The sequence below is a fragment of the Pyrgilauda ruficollis genome, unplaced genomic scaffold (genome assembly GCF_017590135.1).
Source record: "Pyrgilauda ruficollis isolate IOZ18807 unplaced genomic scaffold, ASM1759013v1 scaffold28, whole genome shotgun sequence".
Classification (NCBI taxonomy): Eukaryota; Metazoa; Chordata; class Aves; order Passeriformes; family Passeridae; genus Pyrgilauda; species Pyrgilauda ruficollis.
The window spans coordinates 5,157,136-5,181,887 of NW_024524155.1; the positions used below are offsets into that span (position 1 = coordinate 5,157,136).

A 24,752-nucleotide genomic window follows, 5' to 3' on the forward strand; every position below is an offset into this window, starting at 1 on the left:
AACAAAACAAGTAAAGATCCAACTGATTCTTTGATTTCATTTGTTGTACCCAAAGAAGGGGTTGAGGAAGTCAAATGTCAAAAATGGGAACTAGGAAAATAATGCTAAGGACAACAGTTCAAGCACACACTCCTCCCTGATGGCTCCCAAACAGCAGGCAGACACTGCCCAAAGAAGCTGAAGCACCAAGGAATGGGAACAGGCCTACAGGCAACAGGATTCTCCTACCAAGATCCTCCTCTGAAAGCATTAGTGTCTGGGTTGGTCTGGAAGAGACTGACAAGGTTGATAAGGCCTTGAAGGAGGCAGGTATATAGGAGGCCACAAGGAGACAGAGAACTTCCATGAACACAGGTCATCACAGCATGGCTTTGGGAAGGACCAGCTACACGTTCCACTGCCTGCTGGGTGGTCAGGCTAGATGAACTTCTAATTTGACCAAGTAGAGCAATTCTTACAGGTCTTTATAAAGAGTTCACTAGCATAAAACAGCATTAGAATACAAATGTAACTGGCATACCTCATCCACATACACAGAACATCTACTGAACCCCAAAACTTCAAAATCATAACTTACTGCTTCATACATTAATTTTTCTTATACATGAGGAAAACTATGGGAATGATTGTGAAAAAACTCAAGTTCTCAATCTTTCCAACATATGATAATCTTTCAAGAGCAAATCATAACTTTTACAGCAACTTAAGCCTACTAACTTTTCTTAGGGTTTGGGATTTGGTCACAGTTTGGTTTTGCTGTGTTGTTTTTTCTTTTTAAATAAAACCAGACTTTTTGAAAGCTGTGTACAGACCACAAACTGATACTTGCTCTTTCAAAGTGAGACTGATCAGTAAGTTTTTCATACTATCACAAACATACAAGCAGAAAAGCCTCAAGCTATAATTTAAATAAGGCAAAAATGTATCACATCCTAATCTGAATGAAAATATCTTCCCTAACTTGCTACATTAGTGATTAGCATGGCTCCAAGTATGCTACCTAAACATACCAGCCAGGCAGTTAAAAAGGGACTACCTAGCTATTTCAGTGACAGATATGTATGAGACTTGCTCATGTTCCAAGCAAGAGTCAGATTCAAACTACAATCAAAACAGAAACCATTGGCCACAGCTGGCATAGCACAGAGCCAAAGAGCAAGTATCAACAATGCACTAAAATATCCAGGTGGCTCAGAGCACAGATCAAGTTTATGTTTGTCTAAAAAGATCAGTGATAAAGATATGCAATAAACAATGTTCAATAACACTTTTGACCATCAATTTACCCCACTCTCTGTCCACCAGCTTCTTGCAGTTCACGGTATTTGTAGTGGGAGGCAAAGAGAATCTAAGCATACAGTTGCACAAGGAGGAAGTTATAAAATGCTTCCTGGCCTACCCAATTTGCTAGCTTAAGACATAACTTGCCTCTCCACAGTCAGTGGATGCAAAAGGTTCAATAATGATGATTCTGTTTACCTAAAGCATGCCAAGCATGAACACATGGACACATTTCACCAAAATCCTGGAAGCCAAGCACAGAATTTTGTAAAGCCATCCAGGACACCCAACACAGAGAAAAGAATGCAAAGAAAACATTTTTAAGAACGATACTTGATCTTGTTTTAGAAAATAGATGTAAAAATGCAAACAAAAAGTAAGAGGTGATGGTGTCTTTATATTCAAAGAAAAAGAAGCACTGAAGTATCGCAAAATAGTTTCCATTTACACAACAAATGCAGTTGTTAAAGCAATTCACATATACATGTCAATACCCCCAGCACGATGCTTGTTCTTCTTTCTAATCAGAAACATGCTTACATCAGGAATATAGAAAAAAATAAGATATACAATTTGCATGAATTTGTTACTAATTGCTATTTTCTAATTTGCAGTAATTGCTGATTAAATATACCTATACACACTAAGGTAAAAGAGACATAAAATGTGCAGAAAATAGTTTTTCTACAACTACACACAGCACAGGACAGGTTAAAGATTCAAAACAAAAATGCAAATTCAAAACTTAAAGATACAACATTTTATACGTCAAGCTTTCTTAATGGTCAGTATACACGTAGATATCTTCCTGATTCATAATCAGTCTATGATTATAGTTATATGTAATACTACAGTACAAATAAGTTTGCACATTATACAAAAAACTGAGAGAAAGAAAAGACAGACAAGAGAAAGGCCAAAATAAATGTATCATCATGTTGTGTTAGATCCTGAAAATATATAATTTAACAATTGTAATTTAGGAAGGTGATTCGCTTAAGACGGTAAAACACTGACAAGTAGTGGTCAGTTACAGGCACTGCACTTCACTGAAAAAAAAAGCATTTAATCCTCACAAATGTCACACAATTTCTTAATTAGAGCAACTACTGATCACATGCAAAAGTAAAATTTGATTTTGTTTCAAATGTGCAACAGGCAAACTAATGAAAAAATTATATCATTAAACAGCCACAAATGCTTTAAATAGTATTTCTCTGTAAATCATTCAGGCCATATTAATGACAAGATTTCAAAACTCCGTCCAAACACTACCTCCTTTCCAGAAATGTTACTTGGGAAGGATCTTGGAGAAATAAATGAAAACAGAAGTAGACTTCAACAGAACATTATGCCTGTGCAATGATTACTGCAAGACTGAGGCCACTGTCAGAGTTTAGAGTCCACCTAACTCACAATTCGAATTAAAAAGGACAAGAAACAGAATAACAAAATAACAGCTCAAAATTATGCAGAAACATGTTTCATCCAAATAACAATTGTAACAAAATATTTATTTACTTTATTCTCACTAGGCTACGCAAAAGTACGCAAGGCAGTTCAAGTACATGCTTTTTAAAACACTGCAACTTAAACTGTATTTTAAAAAGGGGCTCCTCAGGAAAAATAACGTACAAAAATAAAGTAGAATTTACAGAAGAAACTACTAAACCATCTTAGTTCACAGCTGGACATCTTAGGGGAATAGAAGGTCTAGGATGTACTTAGTATTTTGCATTATTTTTGCATGAAATTCAGAAGATGAGCTATCAAGAATAAAGGCATCCAGCCTGAAGGCTCATGATCACATAGACTATGATCATTCATATGACCTATGAAAGATCATATGAAAAGTCTTTGAACTACATTTGAACTCATTCGCTTGAATTCAAATGTTCTTTCTAAGGAAACTATGGCAGTGTCAATGTATCTTTAGAGAATACAAGGTATCATCCCTTTAAAAGGATAAAATAAGATTGTTCCATTCTGCAGATAACATTATCAAATCACACCTATACACTGCATTAGGCATCCCTTCCCCAGTCTGAAGACACAACTGAAGAATCTAGAAGTAGACATAGGCATATTAAAGAGCAATGAAAACTGAAATTCAGTACTCTAGTTCTTTTCATCCACTAGGGCATGAACTGGAGAGAAAATGAAACAATAAGTCTTTCTGAAGTACTGGCAGAAGGATACCAAGCCTTTTGATAAATGTTACTTTTTATCTATATAAAAAAAAAAAAAAAGCATCTCATCTTCTACAATATGACATCTTGGAACAGTCTCTAGCTTTACATGAAATATGTAGCATCATGAGAAATGTTCCTCAGTATCACTGCACAGTATAAAGCCTTCCAAAAAGTTATGTTGCAAACATTAAGAGTGAAAACCAAGGAATTGCATATTTCTTCTCAATTATAGTAACCTGTTGCACAGATAGAGATACCATTGCAAATCTTAAGTGGAGTGAAATAAAAAGTGACACTATGTTATGACACAGATTTTGCAAGCAGAAGTAAAATCAAAAAGAAATAAGTATTTTTCATATGTTTTCGAAAACAAGAAAAATAAAGCTAATTGCTGTCTCAAATTTTAACTTATATTCTAAACATTTCTATTTGTCTCCTAAACAGTATTTTTTATTTCATCAGGTATTGTTGAATAAAACTGAAAAGCAATGAAAAGTTTTCTGGCCACTACAGTGCTTTAGATTGTTTGTTGAAATAAATTAACGTGCTCATTTGCGTGAGCAAGCAAAGTTTACCATTTAAAATAAAACCTTTTAATTGAAAAAGCCCAGCTAATGACTTGCTTTTGTTTGCTTAGGTTTTCAGGAAGGGCATAGGGGTCAGGTTCTTAGAAGATTTGTGGCAGTTACCAAAAAGGTCAAAATATAGTCCAAGACAATATAATGAAGGACTGAATCTGTGCTTGGTATTATCTGATCATCAAAACAATGTCAGCTGGACTGAGAGTTAAAACATGTGCCCAAGATAGGAGCACTTCTGCCAATTTGACAGACACAGGTTCACAAATGCAACATGTTCCTAACTAAATCCTAAATACAAGGGAAGCTTTCGTTTGCATACCTCTTGTAATTGAAGAGACATGTGGCCCAGCTGGTCCTGGCGCCTTTCTACGAGCTGTCTTTCAGCACGCATTTCTTCTTCTATCTCCTGAAGTCTTCTCTCTACCCGTTCTGATACCTTCAAAAGGAAAAAACACGTGCTGCAGGAAATTAGTGTGCCTTTTAATACATATGAAAATATCAATGGCAAAAACATAAACAGATTATGGGGCAAAATGAAAAGAGAACATAATTTGTATTTTATTAAAGCAAATCTAGAATGGTAGAGAAAATAACTAGTTATAGCAGTCAGTACTCCAGAAGTACTCAGGCAGGGAACCAAACTTATCTTGCTAGCAGTATTCTCCTTTATGTGTATGCATATTTTTCTCTACAGTGGTGGTTCTACTCAAGGGTTAAATATCTCATTATCAAGGTTAGAGCAGTCTAATGTGAAGTTGCAATACAAAAGTCTTAGCTTCTCTGTCATAAACCTGATGAACCCCTGGAAGGACATTTCTTTCACATCTCCAGCCTGCAAAACAGACCAATGTTTGCCTCTTTCATGATCCAAAGTCTGTGAGTAAAAAGTAGTAAACAAGGACTAAATACCTGAGAATGACTGTAATAACACAAAATAATTACATCACTTTAAGCTTTTTCCCCAGTATTTTGTGAATCCATGTAGAAACGAACACAAACAACAACAGGTGTTTATTAAAGCAACTTGGATTATGAACATAAAAACTCAATCAGACTAGAACACAAGAATTACTTCACTTTTACAATTCAAGCTGCTAGCAGACAGCACCCTCTTGAGGCAACAAATTAAATTTATTTTGTTAAAGATTAGTAAGAAAAATATTTATGTATCATCTCCTCCCTACCTTAAAATTAACTATTTTAAATCACCAGAAAGCAATATATCCATTACCAAATTACAATCAGATAAAAAGAGAAAGATAGAGATAAAAAGAGATAAAAATAAAACACCATTCAACTATCAGCTTTTGATGTATGTGGAGGTGAATAAGTTCTCATCTTTCTCTGCTAAGCACACATCTGTTAGCACTAGGCATATGCACAGATAGAAAATTTTACTATGAGCAACACAACTTATGTCATAAGTTTTATACGTCAAGCTTTCTTAATGGTAACAGAAGTAGTAACAGAAACACAATTAAGGCTACACTTATGATCTGGGCTTCACAAGGCTTAATGAACAAAACACTCTTTTTCTTTACAACAGAATAAATCTCTCCGAAAACACTTCTTGTTTGTGCAGCCAGATGAACAGTCAGCTTACAAAATATTGTATTTTTTTCCTAAAACCATCAGGAGATGCCTGATACTGCATCAAACCACACACTTCAAGTTAAGAAAGCTCTGCAGCCATACTCCAGAAAAATTACTTACTAAAAACTAATGTATAAAAAAAGACAAAGATCATATCGCAAAGTTTGTTTTGACAAGTACCACTTAGCGTTACTTCTCAGAATTCATAAAATACTCCAGCTAGCAGAAACAATGATACCATGTAGTAGGAACAGAAAATAACACTGTCATTAAACTTGTTATACCTTTCCTGAAACCAATGAAATAAATTATCTTTTTCCCCATACATATCTAAAATAAAAAAATGAAACAGTAATCTTTTAACATTTTTTTCAAAGTTTTGACTATGTGTTTCTGAAGACAGAAGCTTTCTCAGCTCTCTCATGCACCTTTTTTCAATGAAGCACTGTCTTAATAGCTTTAGTGCTATTAAGCACTAATTCAGTGCACTAACTATAATGCACTATTACGAAAGAAAAATACAATTTTGACTTCACAGAAGATTTAAAAGTATTGTCACCCCCAAAGATGACATTCCACAGGAGAGTTCAGTAACTTCTTCACTGTCATAGGTCTAGCATGCACAGAAGATAACATGACAGAAGCAGCACTAGACAGGCTTTAGATTCCTGAAAAGTTCAGATTTCATTACAAATTATCACTAACTCAGAACAAGTAAGAAAGTAACCTTATGAGGTGATTTGTCTTGCCTCTCATTTCCTTCAACTCACTCCAGAATACAACAGTTGTATTATTTCTAACAAGGTACTAAAAGAGACGGATTATGTATCATTACATTTGTCATGGAAATTTCAGTTACAGACATAATCCTCTTTAAGAAACTAAAAAAAAAACCCCACAACCAACACAAACCACCAAACAGTCTGATGCTACTTAAAGCTCCTATTTGTTTCTCATACTTTGTACATTGGTATGATATTGGTAACACCTTGGCATTTCAGCAAGGCTTTAATCACCCACAAGAATTATGTTCCCTATTTTTGTAGCCTGTCTGACCTTCCTAAGATTGTCACAGAGCCTGTGGCATACAACAGTAGGGTTTAAAAAAAAATTAGTAACAATTAATTTATTAAGTAGTACATGCAGAGTAAACTTAAAAACATACTTGTCTTCCTTTGCTCCAAATGACCTTGACTCAGAACCACGCTTCTACCATGATAGTATGTAGCTTCACCTCTGACTGTTATCAAAAATCTTAGTGTAGACAAATGCTTCACCAAAGGACAGTACAAAAAATATAGAGGCTTTACACAATGACATGAAATACTAGCACTAAATTACTGCATTAAGAACATATTAGAATGTGATTTCAAGCATGCATTTTTAGCAACACAGACTATCTGAATAATAATAATGACACTAGAGCTGTGTCTCTACATACAGGTTTCAGGTAGCTTAATCTGTTTTCATAGATTTTGCTGCTATCAAAAAGTTCCTCCCCTTCCCCACAATTAAACAAAAAGAACAGAACGTCCTTTTTAAAACTAGGGTGACATTTAAGTCATGCAGCTAAATATAATCTCGTGGAAGATGCTGCATGCTTACTGTACAAAAAGCACCATCCTACTTATTGAATTTCTGCCCTGTTTTTCAGCTTTCCACTGTTATTTCTAGTGCAAAAAGTCCTGCTAACAGAAATCTATTTCAACAGATTTTTGCTGCTGTTCTTGCTACAACCCATTTTATCATCAATGCATACTTGAAACAGGAGTATTAAAATCACAAAAAAGCATAATTTTTTCAGAGATATATCTTTAAATATTGTTAAACTTTCCCATGATGGCAAATGATAATATGTGTTATATCATTTACAAGTCACCTGTGCAGCACCAAAAATCCTTATACCAGATCTTCTGAGGGACAGTTTATTACCTGACAATAATCCCAGCCTCTGAGGTATCATAACCACAGTAACTCCATGTTAGACCCATTTCACTTGACATTATTGTCTTCTTCCAGAGACAGTTTACCATCATTTTATAACAGCACCATCTCAATTAAGCATCTACTTATTTTTAACTAAACTGTGCTCTGATGAAGCTGTTTTTTATGTATAAAGATCAGAATCTTGTGCTATTTGAGTTGTGCTTCTATCCAAGCAATTGCAACAAAATATCCAAGAGGGCTATCTTTTATAACCATAAAGTAAGTAAATATTCTTTCTGATTGATTATATATGCCTGTCTAGCAAACTTCCAAACCCTTTTCAAGAAAAAAAGGAATCTCACAAAATGTCTAGCTAAGAAAAAGATTTTGATATAGAGTTGCAGAACCAGAAAGGTTTTTTAGCAAAACTGCACATAGATTCTCGTCAAAGGCCATGAAGAGTGCTTTACTTGAAACAGGCATCCAACTATGCAACCTTCAATGTCATCTGTTTTTTATATTGGCATGGAAAAGCTCTCTTTACAGGTAAAAAATGGTGCTTCGATTGTGATGTGTGAATCCTAAAGTACTCAAATGCAGCATCAAAAAGGCTCTAAAAATCATAAACTCTTATAAAAATAAATTCTGAACTAGTGACTCAGAAGAACTGTAGTAACTTAGACCATTATCATCACATATCTACAAACAGGCAATTTTCAAACAGCCCCAAATATACCAAACTGTAAGAATTTAAACATATGCCTCTAAAAAATAAAAGACTTAAGGACACTGAACCGAAAAGAATGTTTCTACCATGAGCTCATCCTGTGACATTATCAAGATTTCAAGTTGACAATTTATTGCCAAGAATCATACAGCAGAATATAAATACAAGGATGGCAATGCCTGAGGTGATAAACACTCCCAAGCCTAAAGGCACTAAGGACAAAAGTTCCTGAACAACTTTGCATAAGTAAGTTTTGAGAAAAAAGGTATTATATGTCCTACTCCACTCACTTTCACCAATGACAATCAATTCTGAATTAAGCAATCTCATAAAAAGAATTCCTAAATGCATACATATACTAAAGGATGTCAAATATCCACAATAACAGACTCTAGTTTCTACATGCACTCTAATCACATGCTTTGCTATGCATACCATGAGAGTTATTTTTATTTCTAATATCCATACTAAATTCCTCTTTTTTGCATTTACCTCATCTCATTGATTTTGCCAGCCTCATCAGGTAATAGGAGATCACTAGGCTTTGGACAAGGGCAAGGAATCCAGACCTAGGATCAGAGAGCCCTGGTAAAGCAGCAGTGCACAATGTTGCTACCACTAGGCTATTCAAGTGATGGGGAACTGGCTGGACACAACAGACAATTAAGTCAGAATTTTTCGGCCCGAAAAGTAACACTCTGAAAAGCCTCTGAAGAAATTGAACAACCTCCCAAGTTAAAATTAGGGATGAAAAATTAGATTTAAAATCCAAACAAATAAACACCCTACAACAACTAACAAAAAAACCCAAGACAAAACACATTAACCAAAACACATATGCACAAAATAACCAAAAAAACAGCAGCTCCTCTCACAATATATAATCTATTTTGAGAACCCTTTGCTATAAGATAAGATCATAAAAATATGCAATTTATAACAAACACTGGACAAGTTCCAAAAAAGAAATCCACAGAGGGAATATTTCTCAGTACAGAAAGCACACAGACCACTTCCAGACCAAGAAGCTCCTAACTCACTGGTGACTGGACTTCTATCGGACAAAATTATCATTAGATGACTTTCTGCTCTTATATCATACAGTAAACTTCCATTTTTTGGCCATTCATCATACATGGCTAGATCCTTTCTATTGACCTGTTTCTTCTGCAAACTGAACCCCAGCTATTCTTCTATCTTTTCCAGGAAGTCTTTGAATTACTGGCCTTTTTATTTTTCCCCTTTTTCTTTTTTTCCCTCTCCTCTTTCCAGTCTTCTTTCCTTCTGGCTTTATGATGTTCTTCATAAAGTCAGTAATCACCAATGAGCAGAACATTCCAGGTGAATTCTTACTAGTGCTACAAATAAAAATCAACTCACTGCAGCTTACTGCAGCACTTGTGTCTTCACTAAAAGAATATCAGTAAATATTTCAGTTTTCATAGCTTTATTGCTTTATAATGCTCCCTCCCAACTAAGAGGCTTACTCTTCTGATATTGCCCTTACCATTAACATACTACAGGAGACTTCCTTGTTATACCTCACCTCTCTCATTTTTTGCTTCTCTCAGGTCAAAAGTTGTAACCTTCAATTTCCTATCTTGAAACCCTACTGTAGGAGGTCAAAGAGCTAGTTATTTCTTTCATTAATGAACAGACAGTGGATGCCTCCATTCCAGAGGATTGAGGAGAGTTTGTTTCTCTCATGCAATGGCACTGAACAGTTGTAATGTAGACAGCTGTAGCAGCTATTTTCTTGAGAACCACCTTGGTTAAAACTGAGTTTGCTAATTTCCTAGTACATGAAAGAGAAAAAAATAAGTATACTGAGAAGTCTGCTACAGGAAAAACACAGCATTTTTCAAGTATCAAGAATTCTTTATCAGATAAACTTACTTTATCTTACCAGGCTACTAGGAGAAATCAAAATTTACATTCTAACAAATATAACCCCATCATATTTTTCTACAAAGGCTGACAAGGCAAGTCTTCTTTCCCTGATGAACCCTATCATATCAAGAACATAACTGGTACAGATAGTGTCTCTTGAATCAATGTCCAGTTGAATCTGGAAACATGAATTTACACAAGTACATTTATTAAGTCTGCTGGTACCAACAAGTGGTCCATGCCAACAATATTGTTATCAGTGACAAACATCTCACTACTACCTACAGGATTCTCACCTACTAATCACTGGGGCAATTCTCAACTTCTCCTGTTCCTACAGCAATATGCTGTTTGACTTTGATCTCAGTAGCAGATCTCTTTCAGACTTAAGTAATACAGAGTGCAGTCAGTCTCCTTCCAGCAAATACAGAAGACAAAAAAGAAAAGACTGTCATAGCTGCCCTTTGTCCTTTGCTACATTTTGTCAGGAAGCCTTTAGAGAGGAGTACAGCCCAAAGAGACTCCTTCCATTTTGCTACACAGATGATAAAGACTGAAAAGAACAGGGAGGGAGGGATGGAGGAAGAAACAATAGTATTTGTCATCATAACATGGGAAAGCTTGGATCTTTCCAAAGATACCTTCAACAATTATAACAGGATTCAAACCAACGTTCAAAGTTAAAAAGCAGCTTTCTCCAAGGCTGTGAATTTTGTAACAGAAAAACTCACAATACACACACCTGTAAAACACTTGAAATATACAACTTGTATATTTCAAACACCTGAAATATACAACTTGTCTTGCTGATTTCATTATCAAAGGGTGGCATTTCAACAACCTATAGCAGCCCAAATAAGATCATGCTCAGATATACATATCAGCATGTCATACCAATTACCAACACATAAGTTAAACTAGAAGCCCACATCTTGTTTAAAATACTAGATTTAAATAATCATTTTCATGTTAGTCACACTCACCGTTTCTTGTCTTTGGGACTCAGTGAGCTTTTCAGACAATTCTTCTAGAGTCTTTCTTAATTCAGCATCAGTCCTTCATAGAAAAATATAAATAAGACAATATTCTACAGTGCAAAAGCTAAGTAACACCCATGACAATTTTAAGCAGCAACAACCCCCCCAGAATTTTTTGCTACCTCAATTTGTACTACAGCCCATTCATAATAACTTATAACATAATGAGAAACAAGCCTCAAATGGAAAATTCATGATAAAAAACATTCCCATTCCTCAAGTGAAGAAATAGAGCATCGTAATATCAGCCAGGTATCAGGTCAACAAGTAAAAAATTATGGACACATCTATGCAGTCCTTTTGAACAGTCCTTTCTTGCTAGGAATTAACAGTCTAACTCCTGTTATTGGTATTGAACAAAGCACCACATGTTGAGAAAATATATACATTATGGCCTGCAGGAGAGCTTGCCCTGAAGGGACTCGGTAACAAGAACAAACTAGGATCAAAGCTATAATAGAAGAAATCCCCAAAACCTTGTCATTTTGTGCATATATTTGAAAAAACTGAGGAAAGCCCAATATATTATACAAATTTGAATCAGTAGGTGTTATTCACATTTATAAATACTGCAGCAGATGACACACAACAAGCAGTTCATAATCCTGCTTTCATCTACATGTTCCACAATCACTCATTCTCCCCAAAATTATTTTTTGAAATAAAAGAGTTTAAGAATTTTTTCCACACTCTTCTCCACATAGAGTTACATTCTGTTTATACCGATTTCTTCTTGAAAGCTCGCGACTGATGTCATCTCCCAGGCGCACTTGTTCACTGCTGAGATCTCGAAGAGACTGGTGGAAAGAATGCAGCTGCAAATGAAAGTACACAAATTATGCCAAGGCTTAGGAACCCTTTTTTCTGTGATATTCTAAAAATACATATCTACACATGTACACACTTTTTAAAATAAAGCAGATAAAAATTACCTAAAAAATAACAAAACTCCATGAACTGTAGTTGAGCCTGGATGACTGGATGAGCCTTATGCATTTCTATTTCAATCCACTCTTCACAATACTTGCTCACTGTAGTTTAACTTTCAGTACTTTATTTGCTAAACCAAGTTTCCTAACTATGTTTTTTTTCTCTGGTTCAGAGCTTAGACACTATACCCCCTCTTTAACTTAATGCAAAGCAAACTGAAATATCTGAACAAGTAATGTTCAGGAGAGACATATTTCATGTTAATAGATACTGGTACTGGTACAACAAAGTTCTGCCCAGCTATATATGCTACTATAAATAGATTACATAGGAAATTGAAATTAAACAAGCAGAACAGTATAATATATTCAGGAACTACCAAGAATAGGTATTTTAACTTGCCCAAGACTTGGGAAAAAAAAAAAAACACAACCAAAAAAAAAAAAAAAAAAAAACCACCACACCACACCTCCCATTTTCCCCATTCAGCAGGCTCCCAATTTATCATCAAAGTTTTAGGGAGCAAATAAAAAAATGAATAGGTCATTCATTGCTCATGGGACAGAAAGTGACAGTTAATCCATCCTAATGCAACCTGCTGCTGTCAACAATTCCATGGCCAGGATTATCATTATGAAAAACCCTAATTTATAATATTCCTTTGTTCTGTGCCCTAGATTTAAACCTGGATCTTCCACAACCAAGCTGACTGCCCTCAACATTCAGACACAGTCACTACTACCTCCCTTGTGTGATTAACCAGAAATTCTAACCTGACCTGAGAGACTTTGAAATAACAAATTGTGTTTTCAAAATGTATGTGCTAAGAAGAAGAGGGACTTAAATATATTAAAAGACCATTTGGCTGAAAAATTACTTCAGCCAGAAAAAGTCAGAATGGAAATAAAGAGACAGTGGTTGCAGAAAAAAGAAAAAGCCACAACTTCACTTAAGCAGTACAGCTTTATCTCTGGTGTAATTTCTACCTATAATCATGATCAATGGCTACTTCTAGTTCATCATTCCTCAAAGCACTACACTCTTCTTACAAAATAGTTAATGAAAAGAAAAAGCCACATTCACTCACTGAAAAGCAAGAATAAGGAATAAACCAGCAGTTATCATCAAAACCAGAAAAAAAAAATAAAGCTATTTGCCTATACAGTTACTTAATATGAAGAACTTTGCATGCATTGCAGGAATTCCCTTGAATAAAATTTCCAAGATATTTATATAATATCTACAAATAATTTAAAATAGTCCTAAGCATTTTGGATGGTTTTGAGGAAAGACTTCCATATAATATTGTTTCCTTCCAAGGATTATTTTCTACACTTATCTTGGGAGAGGAAGGAATGGGGGGAGAACTAGATTGAAAGTACAATGAAACAGGGTTAAATAAAAGTCTAAAATTTCTATAGTTTCCCAAAAAGTCATCTGAGAAAACTTGTTGTAGTTAAGTATAAAATTATATGGAAGCTGAGACTGATTTAATAAAGTCAATATCAATACCTTACAATCAGCTTCTTTAATATTAGTCTGCACAGATTCACTCAAGCAAGTCTAGCCACCCTGTCTGAAAAAAGCAAAAACGGGTAGTGAAATCTCCTCTCTACCTGTAGGATAACAGAAACACTACAATCTTATCAATTAAGGTAATTAATTTACTTTTTCTGATGTCCACAAGCATGTTAAGGGATATTAATTACCTGTGGCACACACATCTTCTCCCGTCATCTCCCTGAAATACAGGCTCAAATTATCCCACTCACAGGTCAGACCAAGAACTAAGATGAAGAACTACCTGATTTAAAATCAAGTCAAGCTACACTGAACTAAAAACAAAAGCTCTAAGGCCCTACACCATTAACTAAAGCAGAATAATCCCCTTCAGAGCCTCACTGAACAGCAGCACAAAGGTGAATGTTAACTGGCTGGAAGGGACCTCTGGAGGTCATCCCTTCCAAGCCCCCTGCTGTGGATACTGACAACCTGGTCAGAGAGAGAAAGCCAGATAAACTTTCCCAAGAATTGTTCTAGGGAGTTTTGAGAAGGCTGAGAGAAAGAACTAAAACAATCTTGCAGCTGTTTTCCCATAAGATGTTTACCAAAGGGTGTCTCAATTAGCCAGTCATGTGAGGTGTGCTGATTAAAGGACCAATCAGGTCCACCTGTGTCTGAACAGTGTATAAAAAGGAATGGGTTCCTAATACAATTCTTATTAGCCTCCTGAAGAGATCTGGAGTGTGTCACTCATTCATCCATTCCTGACTCAATGGTGACACCCTGCCAAGAGAGGGTCACCCAGAAAAGGTGATACAGGAACTTGTCCAGGTGGGTTCTGAATGTCTCCAGACAGGGAAGTCTGTGCCAGTGCTCTACAATACTCACTGTAAAGCTCTTCCTCACACTGAAGTGGAACTTCTTGTGTTTTAGTTTATGGCCATTGCTCTCTGTCCTGTGACTGGGCACCACTGAACAGTCTGGCACCATCCTCTTGACATCCATGTTAGAGATATTAATATGTATTACTGAGATCCCCTCTCAGCCTTCTCCAGACTAAACAGGCTATTCAGAGATTATTTTTCTTTGTCATTAGACAGCTTAAAAAGTAGGGAGATTATTTTCATATTTTACTTTTGATATCACTACCATCTGCATCTTTTTCTCTATAATGATTTACATGAAATCTCACACAGATCCAAGAGGTGACTGCCTAATGAAAAAAGCAGGTAACAACTGAAAGCACAAATCATAACTGAAACATTCTTAGCTGCATGTTCAGAATCACCTCATTTAATGTAAAAATAAGAGACTTTGAGACTCTTTGACTCTCAAACAGCAAACATATTGACTGTTTGGAACAGCAACTCCCATTAGTGCTCTGTACCTGCTCCACATTTTCTGTCTCACTGACAAACCGAACACTTGCAGATCTAGACCTTCGGTGTTTATTGCCCTGGGAGTCTCCATAATCCCTGAGAGGAGAAGTGGGCAGGAAGTGGCGGTTGCCTGCAGGAGATATGAAGAAAAAAAAAAAGAAAAAAACAAGCAGGAAAACAAAATTTTGTATGGGAAATTTTTCATTTTTCCTCATGAAAAATGCTTATTTCCTCTTGACAATACCCTTCTAGGTCACATTACAAACAAAACAACTACTGAAGTACATATCATGCTTATGACTCTTAGCTCTTCCCAGGATTCTTCTTCACTTTAAACGTTTCTTACCCATGACATACAAGTATTCCAGAAAGAGGAATTGTTTCTCCAAGGAGTAGTTTTTCCTCAAGTTTTGTTTGCCCAACCAACCACTTTTTCCTCCATGTGCATCTATCAGAGCTTCAAACTATGATATTTCAAAGCTTTTACATAGAAATTAAATTTTTAGAGCTTTCTACTAAAATACATTTAATACTATCTCTCAAAGGAATACTCCTCCCAAACATACCTTTTCCCAAAATATAATGAATTTTGTGAGACATACAAGGAAAAAAACCTACTCTTTTGTGTGTCAAATAATTTCTGGTTTTTTTCTTTTCCACTGTTTCCAAACATCCATAATCTCATGCATTTAAAATTTAAATTCCTTTATTGCTGTGAAGCAAGCTTCAGAAGCTGCAATATCTTTTGGATTTAGCTTTAACTTCTATGTACCTACAACTCATGCAGTGGAACATTAATTTCCTCAGCTGAAAGAATCAACATTTCATTTAGATCTCCTGGGATATCAGCAGAAAATACTAACAGAAACACAAAGCTGGAAAAATTTACCACATAAAGAACTGCATAACTTAATGCAGGTCTCCCAGCTTTCTAAACTCAGCTTCTTTGAAGTCATCAATGATGACTTTCCATAAGACTATCTCTACACGTTTTTCTTAATGTCCTCTTTGCATAACACAGCCATATGACATAATCCAAGCACACGCAAGCCCTTCAAGTATTTTACCAGATGTTCCTTCTCCATCCAGGTCACTGGGATATAAGCTTGAGAGAGACGCACTTCTCATTCCAGAGTTTCGTGTTAGTCGCTGGCTCCTCAATTGACCTATAGATTGCTCCAGTGTTTCTTTTAACTGTAGAAGAGTTGTAATTTATTGAAATATGAACACAAACTTGTTTTCTAAAAAGCATGGAAAATAGTATTTATTTAAAAGTCATTAAGAGAATAAAAGCTATTTTTAAGCCAAGTACAGCTATGAATTAATAACAACTTTTCTTCAATATCTCATATATCACATTCCTGGAATTATAGCAAAACATGCTTCCAACATTGGCAGCTTCAAACAAAACATTGGTGCACCATATGGTGCACCACCATGAAAACTCAAAAGTTTACCTCCTACAACCAAAGTAAGACCTATTTGCCAGCAATGCTTATTAACAGTTCTGCAAAATTCAGAAAATAACTTCAAAGAAATTATTTTTTACTGGAATTCTTCCACCAACACTGCCTGGAATCAATTTTACATGGCTATCAAATTTTCCTAAACAGCTTTACAGAAACCTCTATTTTTAGAAGTTTCACTTTCAGGAAAAGGAAGCCATTCCCAATTTAAGAGTACAGAACTAGCTACATCCAAAAATTAGTTCTTCGTTTTTCAAACTTGCATCTCGTTTTTTACGATTGCATTCATTAACTTTGATTCTTAGCCACTTGCCTTGTTACACCTTTATTTGACAATCCACAAAACATCAGTTTCTAAAGGTTCTCCTTTTTCTAAGAGAAGCTTTTAAACCATGGTTAAATTGATGCTTTACTCCTGCAGAATTATACAGTGTTGGATCTCTTTCTGTGAAAAAAACAAGCTTTCTTTTCTACACATTTGATTCTTCACTCTCTCTACCTTCACATGTAAAATACTCTACATTTCATATGTATCCGTTTTAAAGCAGCACCTGCTGCAGCTTGTTTGTAACCAAATTGCAAACCTCTCTTACCCTAGCAGCACTAATTTGTTTTGTTTTCTCTAAGACACCTGTTTTCAAGTTTGTAGAAGTTTGAGCTTTGAGTTTCTAAAATGAGAAGAATAATTTTAGAATTTTCATCCTTTCTGCAGTTTAGAGCAAGCTGGTCAACAGATCCAGAAACTGCTGCAGAATGACAGGAAAAAAAGCTACACCAGTATGACCACAATCTTACTCCCTGCTGTAATTCAGCTTTTATCTTACCACTTCTTCCTGCAAAAGAAACATGTTCCCTAATACTCTATTTCAGCAACACATCTTGTACTTTGCATAGTACCATAACATAATCTACTGGGTGCTTATAAACCAGAGAAGTAATGAGCCTACAAAACCTGTCAGAGTTTCATTATATAACATTTTACTGTATTATGGTTTAGTATGTTCAAATAAATATTAAAAGTTTCTGTTTAAAGCTACTTAAATCCTTATGTATTCTGTCCATTAATACCACATTTACAGCTATGAGTTCTACTAATGGAAAAGACCTAAAAGTTAAGATAAACTGAAAGTTGCTCACAGTTGTTATTGCTTTGGTTTGTTCCTTGTTGTATTCTCTGTATTGTCCTAGCAAATGGTCAACGTGTCTTAGATTTCTGTTGGTATCCTTAAATAAAAAAAGTTTTAGAAAAAAAAAGTCAAAACAGAAATCTCCTCTAATCAAACATTACTGCTGTCTTTATTATTAATTTCTAAGATTAAATTAAAAACACAAATGTTTTCTAAACAGTCTAAGCATTCAAAATCCTATTCAAGTAACCAGAATCTGAAGGGATACAGCATGGCTAAAGGGAGGAAAATGAAGAAGAAGAAAAAAAAAACAAACCAAATTCTATAACTTCAGTACAACAGTAAGACCTCAGCAACAAATAGTTTTTTCAAGTTTCTGTAGAAAAACCTTTTTAATTCAACAAACTTAACATTACCTGCTTGTAGAACAGAATAGTTATCTGAGAAATAGCAAGTTTTTGAAGGTGAACACGCTAGGTAAGGTCACTGCATGAATATTTTCTGACCAGATAAACACCTGGATCAGATGGAAGATCTGCTGAAAAGCAGTCCATAAAAAGCAATTAGCTTAAAATTGGAATTTTAGAAGAGCAGCTAGAAAAACATTTGACATAATCAGAATACCAAAGAATCCCTTTTAAAAAGTAATCAGACTGTATTCTTAATATATTATTTTCTAGATTGATGTTTATTTTCCAGATAAGAAGTTTTGAATTTTAAATTTACCATTCTATATTGATTTTTCCCTTGTCATATATTAAAAGGGAAAAAAAATGTTTCTAGCCAAACAATAAGTAATAAAACATACACCCACCCACTGTAGGTATTCAGAACTGTCAACTAGAGGAGAACGGGAATAAATTATCCAGCACTAATGGTGTCAGGATAGCTAAATGTCTCCTCCTGTTTGCAAACCAGATATTCCTTCTGCACCCTCCACTTTTTCTTGTTCTCTTACAATTTTAGAAATAATGCTTCTTACAGTGCTTTTTCACATCTAGAAAATATTTTAAATATAAGCTCTCTCCTGAAGAGAGAGCTTATATTTATCAGAAATTTGGAAATTTTACACAGTACCAAGACAATCAAGACAAGGTTGAAACTTTCTGCTAGAAAATGTCATGCCTTTTGTGAAAATCTAACAAAGCTGATTTGCCCTTATTCAGTTTGCTAACTTTATGAATAGTATTCCCCAACACAACTTTTTTTCTAACATTCTATTACTGTCTGAAATAGCAGCTGTATAAAAATGCAACAAGCCACGCACTTTCAGCTCAAAAGCAGTATGATTAATTTCCCAAAACCATCTTTAGTTTGCACAGAAAGCAATGTTTCCCATCTGTACAGTACACTCCACAACATTAGAAATGAAAATTTGACCCTGCGTTACAGAAATGTAGGCTCTACAAATACTTTAAAACTGTATTTTGTAAACAACCTGCAAAGTGCTTGCTAAAGTATGGATCTTCTCTGTAACTTCTTCAGCACCATAGTTCTGAGCTCTGCTGTGGGATGCTCTCAAGGGCCGCCTTCCAATCCGACCCGTAAATAAGTTGTCTGAATCACTGGATGAATCTGCCATCAGTATCTTGAAGCCTAGGCAGGAAGACCAGAAAAAGCAATGTGTGTTAATTCCTGTCTGTAACTGAAGTCTTGCACAATATTCCCAAAGCAACTTCATAAACTCAGATTACATTTGCCTTTCTGGTGTGGGTCAGCAGGATGTACTTTTGAAGCAGATCTTCCAACTGCTCCCCAGTTATTACCTTTGTTCACACTATGAAGCAAGGTCAAGGTGCAGAAGGCAGAGCCTCTGAGGAGCAAATGAAATGAAAATATGCAATCTCACTGCTGCCAAATGTTCAGTACCCATTTTATCAAATCACAGCCCAAAGCAAATTCTCTTCCCCAAACAGAGAGTGGATACATCAGTGTTTTATCAATCTTCCTGGTCTGCAGAAGCACCCTCCTTCACCTCACACTGCTCACTAAGCTGTCTTCAGAATTGGCATTGCTAAATTTCAAGGATGGCAAGATAGAGGGAAAGTAGGTCAACAATCATAAGATGTGTGAAATTATCAAAAACTACAGACAGCTGTGCCTAGTAAATTCACATAGTAACAGATTAAAATAGCAACTCTCAAAAGGTAGGTTAGATCAAAATTTTTTTCTTAAATTATTACACACTGCAGCAGTTTGCCTTAAGGTCATGGAATGACTTGGTGAAAGAAGAAATAGACTGGCAAATTCTCAAACTCAACAACAAAAAAAAAAAAGTCACAGTAAAGATGACATTCTTTTAGCCATGAGAGCTGAAATTTCCAAAAGAAACCATGGATGGATTCAAATCTTACATTGTATTTTACATGGAGGCAACTTGAAGTTTTTTGAGGTCTTTTATTTAATTTTCAAAAGATTGCAAATTTGTGTCCCCCAGACTTGGACAAAAACCTTTCAAACATGAAAGGACAACAAATCAATGTGCTTAGTCTGTGCTCAAGTACATCAGTATTCCTTACATTTTCTGAACCTCATCTTTCCTCTTCTTATCTCATCTCACTAAGACACATTTTTACTAACAGTATCAGAATTTGTTATTCCAGTGCCTCACTGTCGTCAGCTGCAATGAAGTCTTAATGAGACTGAAAAAGAATAAACACTAACCTTTGGGAAATTATGAAATATTTATATCCCAGAAATTATGGGATATTTTCAGAGACAAAGAAAAATAAAATAAATAAAACACTGGTACAAATAATAGCATGGAATAATATTTGTTTTACTGTAATTTGGTAAAATAAAAAATCAACAAAACCTAATAAAAAAGTAGACCCAACCATATGAGCCCCAACTACTGAAAAGCAAAGACTGAAGGGTAAAAAGTGATATAAAGATTTACAGCAGGAAAGATTAATGGGTTTATTTTCAGCTGTCCAAAAATAGGCTCATTAAGATATATACTAGCCAAAGCACAGAAGAAAGGTCAGTAATCAAGGTAAAAATAAAAGAAAGCACAGGATAAGGAGGACATTTTGTCAGAAGAAAACTTACTATTTATGGTTAAGCATTCCTCTTTGTTCTCAGGAGCAACCTAAAAGGAACCACAAGTACTTTTAAGGTGAAGAAGTTTCACATAAGGCAATATCCTCATTTTTAAAGGAACTGTGCAAGTTTCACTTTAGGTTAAAAAAATAAAAATCACAAAGAAGAAGAAATTTACAGACATGTTCCATATGCACATTTGCCTATCAATTGAAACAAACAAAAAAAAGCTTATCACTTTTTCCAAAAGCTATGCTAATTTCAGCACGTATGACCTACTTGACAGTAAGAATCATTTGGCTCTTACTAGTTTTTAGTCCTACCCAAGCAGATCACAACCTTTGCTGAACTGATGAAAAGCATCAATACTCAGGAAAATACTGAATATTTTCCTTTTCTGTAGGAAGCATTTCAGCTTCATGGAGGCCTTTTTAAGAAGTCTGCCAGGTAAGAAGTACAGCTGACAATCTCAGTGTCAAGCTCTTCAACTCAAGTAAACAAAAGATAAAGTGTACACAATCTGATTATTCCTCAAGTGTTTTATTTGTTCAGCTCCACACAGACTAATCTATCACTAGGTAACTAACTTAGTGTTAAAGGAATGGTTGAAGCTTCATAGTTAAGACTGAGCACGACAAAAAAAAAAAAAAAAAAATTATAAATGTGGTCCTTGAAAACTGCAAAGGACCTTATGAACTTTCCTGCATGTAGAGCACCTGATAAGGTACCAAATAACAGAGAAACTTGCTGTACAATAGTGTGTAATAAATTACTCTTAAGTTCTAGTGATTTTTATGGTCTCAGGAATTTTCCAGAGTAATTTCTTTAACTTTCTTTAGCATTTTGTTCCAAGCAGCTGCTTCTCCTCAGTTTAATTAAAAAACCAACAATTCCCTGATCAAATGCATCTTGGGAACTTATCTGAGTATGCATGAATATAGCCACAATATATATAAATATTTTTTTTTCATATACAAGTATACAAACTATTCCATAACTCTATATTTAAAAATAAGCAGAAAACGTTCAAATCCTCCACTAAGATAAAATTCATCTTCAGGTAAAGAGAAATATTCTTACACTGTAGGTAAATTTCCTTTCTTTAAAAATCACTGAAGTCTTTTAATACAAAAGCTGTGCAAGACAGTCTCATTTTTCTCTCAGTCTTCTCTTCCAGGCTTCCATTGTTCACACAAGTAATCCTGAGATGTCTGCTCAGCACAGTTACTGAAGGTTGTTAGTTGTAGTTCATTGAAACTCTTCAGCTGAATTTCTTTCTGTGAATTTTGTAGTTTGGCTTTTCTGCACAAGGCGAAGGCTGAGCACGACAAAAAAAAAATAAAATTATAATCATTTCAGAAAGGAACAACATGACACGTGAAAGGCCCTTTCCTTCAGTGTTTGTATTTCAGTCTGGAAAACACAGGAAGATGATCCCATATGGTGATATTTCACCATCGTGCCTTCAGGGATCAGTACCACATGTTATTATCAATTTGTCACACCGTGCTCCCAGCGCTCTTCAGCAGCACAACGCAGAAAGCGGTTCCTTCGCACTGTTCATAACCAAGTAATGCCCTCTGGAAATCCTCCTCCTGCCGGGCACGCAGGGAACGTCACTAACACCCGACTCCAGCTCTGAGTCTCCTGGTTCTTGGGCCCAGACAGGAGCCAGAACGCCGCCGGCCGGGCCTCCGGAGCGTCCCGAGGAACCCACGGCCGCCGCACCCCGCGCCTCCCGCCGCCGCTCCCATCCGCGCCCGCCCGCCCGCCCGCCCCCGGCGCTCCGAGCCGGACAGCCGCCTCCCGCACACCGCCCTGGCCGCGGCCCTTCCCGCACCTCCAGCCCGCACCGCACAGCGCTCCTAGGCGAGGCCACCCCGTTCCCGGGCACCTTCCGCCCGCCTCACCTCGCCGCTATGGCAACTTGAACTAGCCGCCCTGCCGCCAGCTGCCGGGGCCGCGGGCCGGGCGCCGGGCCCCCCGCAGCGCTCCATGGGACACGGAGTCCACAAGCCGCGGGCCCGCCATGGAAAAGGCAGTATGCGGGACTTCAACTCCCGAGAGGCTTTGCGGCGGCAGCGCGGCGAGCGCCGGGCAGGTCCCGCCTTGCTGGGAGGCCGCTGGGCCTGCGGAGAGCGCTGGTGGGAGCGGTGGGAGGTTCCGCAAGTGGCCTTGTGTTTATGAACGTTGTTTTGTGAAACGCTAAGTTTTTACAAAATACACATTGGTGTTTACAAACATGTTAGCTAAATGACTGAGAAGAGCAGAAACAAAACTGTTGCCGTGGTAAAACCGGCGAGTCTGTTCCGCTTCCGAGCAGACGGCTGATACGGACAGCAGCTGTTTCTTACAAGGAGGCATCTCCCTTCCTGTTTCTTGACTTCTTGTTTCCTTAAGCCACGCATTTCCCCGCTCCCAAATGTGGTATCTATTACCCTTGTGTGCAGTAAAAACGACCAAGTATTACACACTGCTACTCTGACTGGCCTTGAAGAGAGAAAAGGGATAGAGTTGTGGCTGATTACAGGAAATGTCTCCTGGGCCTCTGAAACTTGGGCAGAGCTTGCAACAGGCCAACAGTCACCGGAATATTTGATCACCTGTAGGTGAGCACTCCAGCCAAAGGTAAATGCAGTGAGCTGGGGTTTTTTATACATATTATGTCTGTTGCCTCTGGAATCCACTCCAGACAGTGACCATTGGCCTTTGAGCACAGTAATAAGGCGTGGCTGGCAATCCATAGTGTCTACCTTCATTCCTGTCCTGCAGGACTGTTACATGAGCTCACAATACAGCAAGCATACTTGAATGCCGTATGATTACAGCACACTTCATGTGTAAGCCAGGTCTCTCACACTGGCAGCTTTCACCAGCAGTCCAGGCAGTGGTTGCTGGCCCCTGTGTCTTTGTGGTCATGCTTAAGAGGCATTAACATCATCTGAGCTGAAGGCAGGTGAGACACAGTACAGGAATGTAAGGATATCATTTATTTCACTGCGAGTCGAAGCATTAGTGAATACGTAATAAAGAAATAAGTCTTCCCTAGCTTCAATACGTGGGTATTGTCCTGGCCTTTCCTTTGCAAACTGCAGCGTAGTCATGTCTAAATGCAGGGTGAGAGTCAGGCCTTCGGGTCAGTCTTCTGCTTATGGAGGTCTCTGGGAGACAGACACTAAATTTTCCTGAGTTCTCTGAGGGTTTTTCTCTCAGTTTTGCACCTGGCAGTGGTCTTACTATTCCATAGACTCAACAGACTTCATCTATGAGCAAATTTCTTTTCCTGCCCTAGTATTGTCTCTTAGGCCATCACAGAGGGGACGAAGGGGTAAGTAACATGTCCTGGATGTGACTGGTACATACATGAGATGTGTATTTACATCTGTGCTGAGTGTGAGCACATCTGACTTGCTGCTAACGCAATGTTCCAGTGGAAGCTGATGCCAGTGCCTGACACCAGCCACAGGTTCTAAAACCAGGCTACCCATGCATGTGCCAACTGAGAAAGCAGCTAGTCAGCAAAAGCACTTGGTAGTTTGTAGCAGAAGAAGCAGATGCTTCAAAGGGCTTTGTGCACACAGCTACATTGTCAGCTGCAGCATTGCACAAATACTGTCTTTCACATATGCATCTGAAATAAAGCTTATGGCAATGATTAAGATGTCGGTTTTTCATCCCCATCAAGTTAAGGCTTGGTATAAAAATTGACATACTAAAAACTGTTACAGAAAACATGTAAGCAGGCATATATGCCAAGATTTCTGTCATAGTTTAGGAGTGGTATTCCTCAATTTAGTGTTCCCACTGGAAAAACCCAAATCTGTTCCCGTACTTTCCACCACGCCCCTCCACTTCACCCCCCCTCCCCCCCCCAGTGGGCTGAAGAGGAGAATTGGAGACATAAGAGATAAAGATCACAGGTTCACAAGAACAATTTACTAAAAACAGCAAAAACACTAATTATGTATTATATAGAAAAGGAAACAATCCATGGAAAATAACTCTGCAATAATAGACAATACCAGGTGGCTCCCTCCACCACATTTCCTCAGCTCGAAGGAGCTCGTTCTTCCCAGAA

At 36.9% G+C, this 24,752-nt stretch overlaps 1 protein-coding gene across 1 annotated transcript in view; it reads right to left on the reverse strand.

Annotated features, from left to right (window-relative positions):
* Nucleotides 1-22,695, reverse strand: part of CEP128 (centrosomal protein 128) — a 102,307-nt gene extending 79,612 nt beyond the window's left edge. The window contains exons 1-9 of the mRNA XM_041472104.1: nt 22,585-22,695; nt 20,684-20,723; nt 19,071-19,228; nt 17,643-17,729; nt 16,107-16,233; nt 15,048-15,169; nt 11,951-12,042; nt 11,174-11,246; nt 4,374-4,490 (exon numbers count right to left, since the gene is read on the reverse strand). Coding sequence (XP_041328038.1) covers nt 4,374-4,490; nt 11,174-11,246; nt 11,951-12,042; nt 15,048-15,169; nt 16,107-16,233; nt 17,643-17,729; nt 19,071-19,228; nt 20,684-20,723; nt 22,585-22,671 — 903 coding nt within the window. The 5' untranslated portion in view covers nt 22,672-22,695. The remainder of the gene's footprint in view (nt 1-4,373; nt 4,491-11,173; nt 11,247-11,950; nt 12,043-15,047; nt 15,170-16,106; nt 16,234-17,642; nt 17,730-19,070; nt 19,229-20,683; nt 20,724-22,584) is intronic.
* Between the last annotated feature and the right edge of the window lie 2,057 nt (nt 22,696-24,752).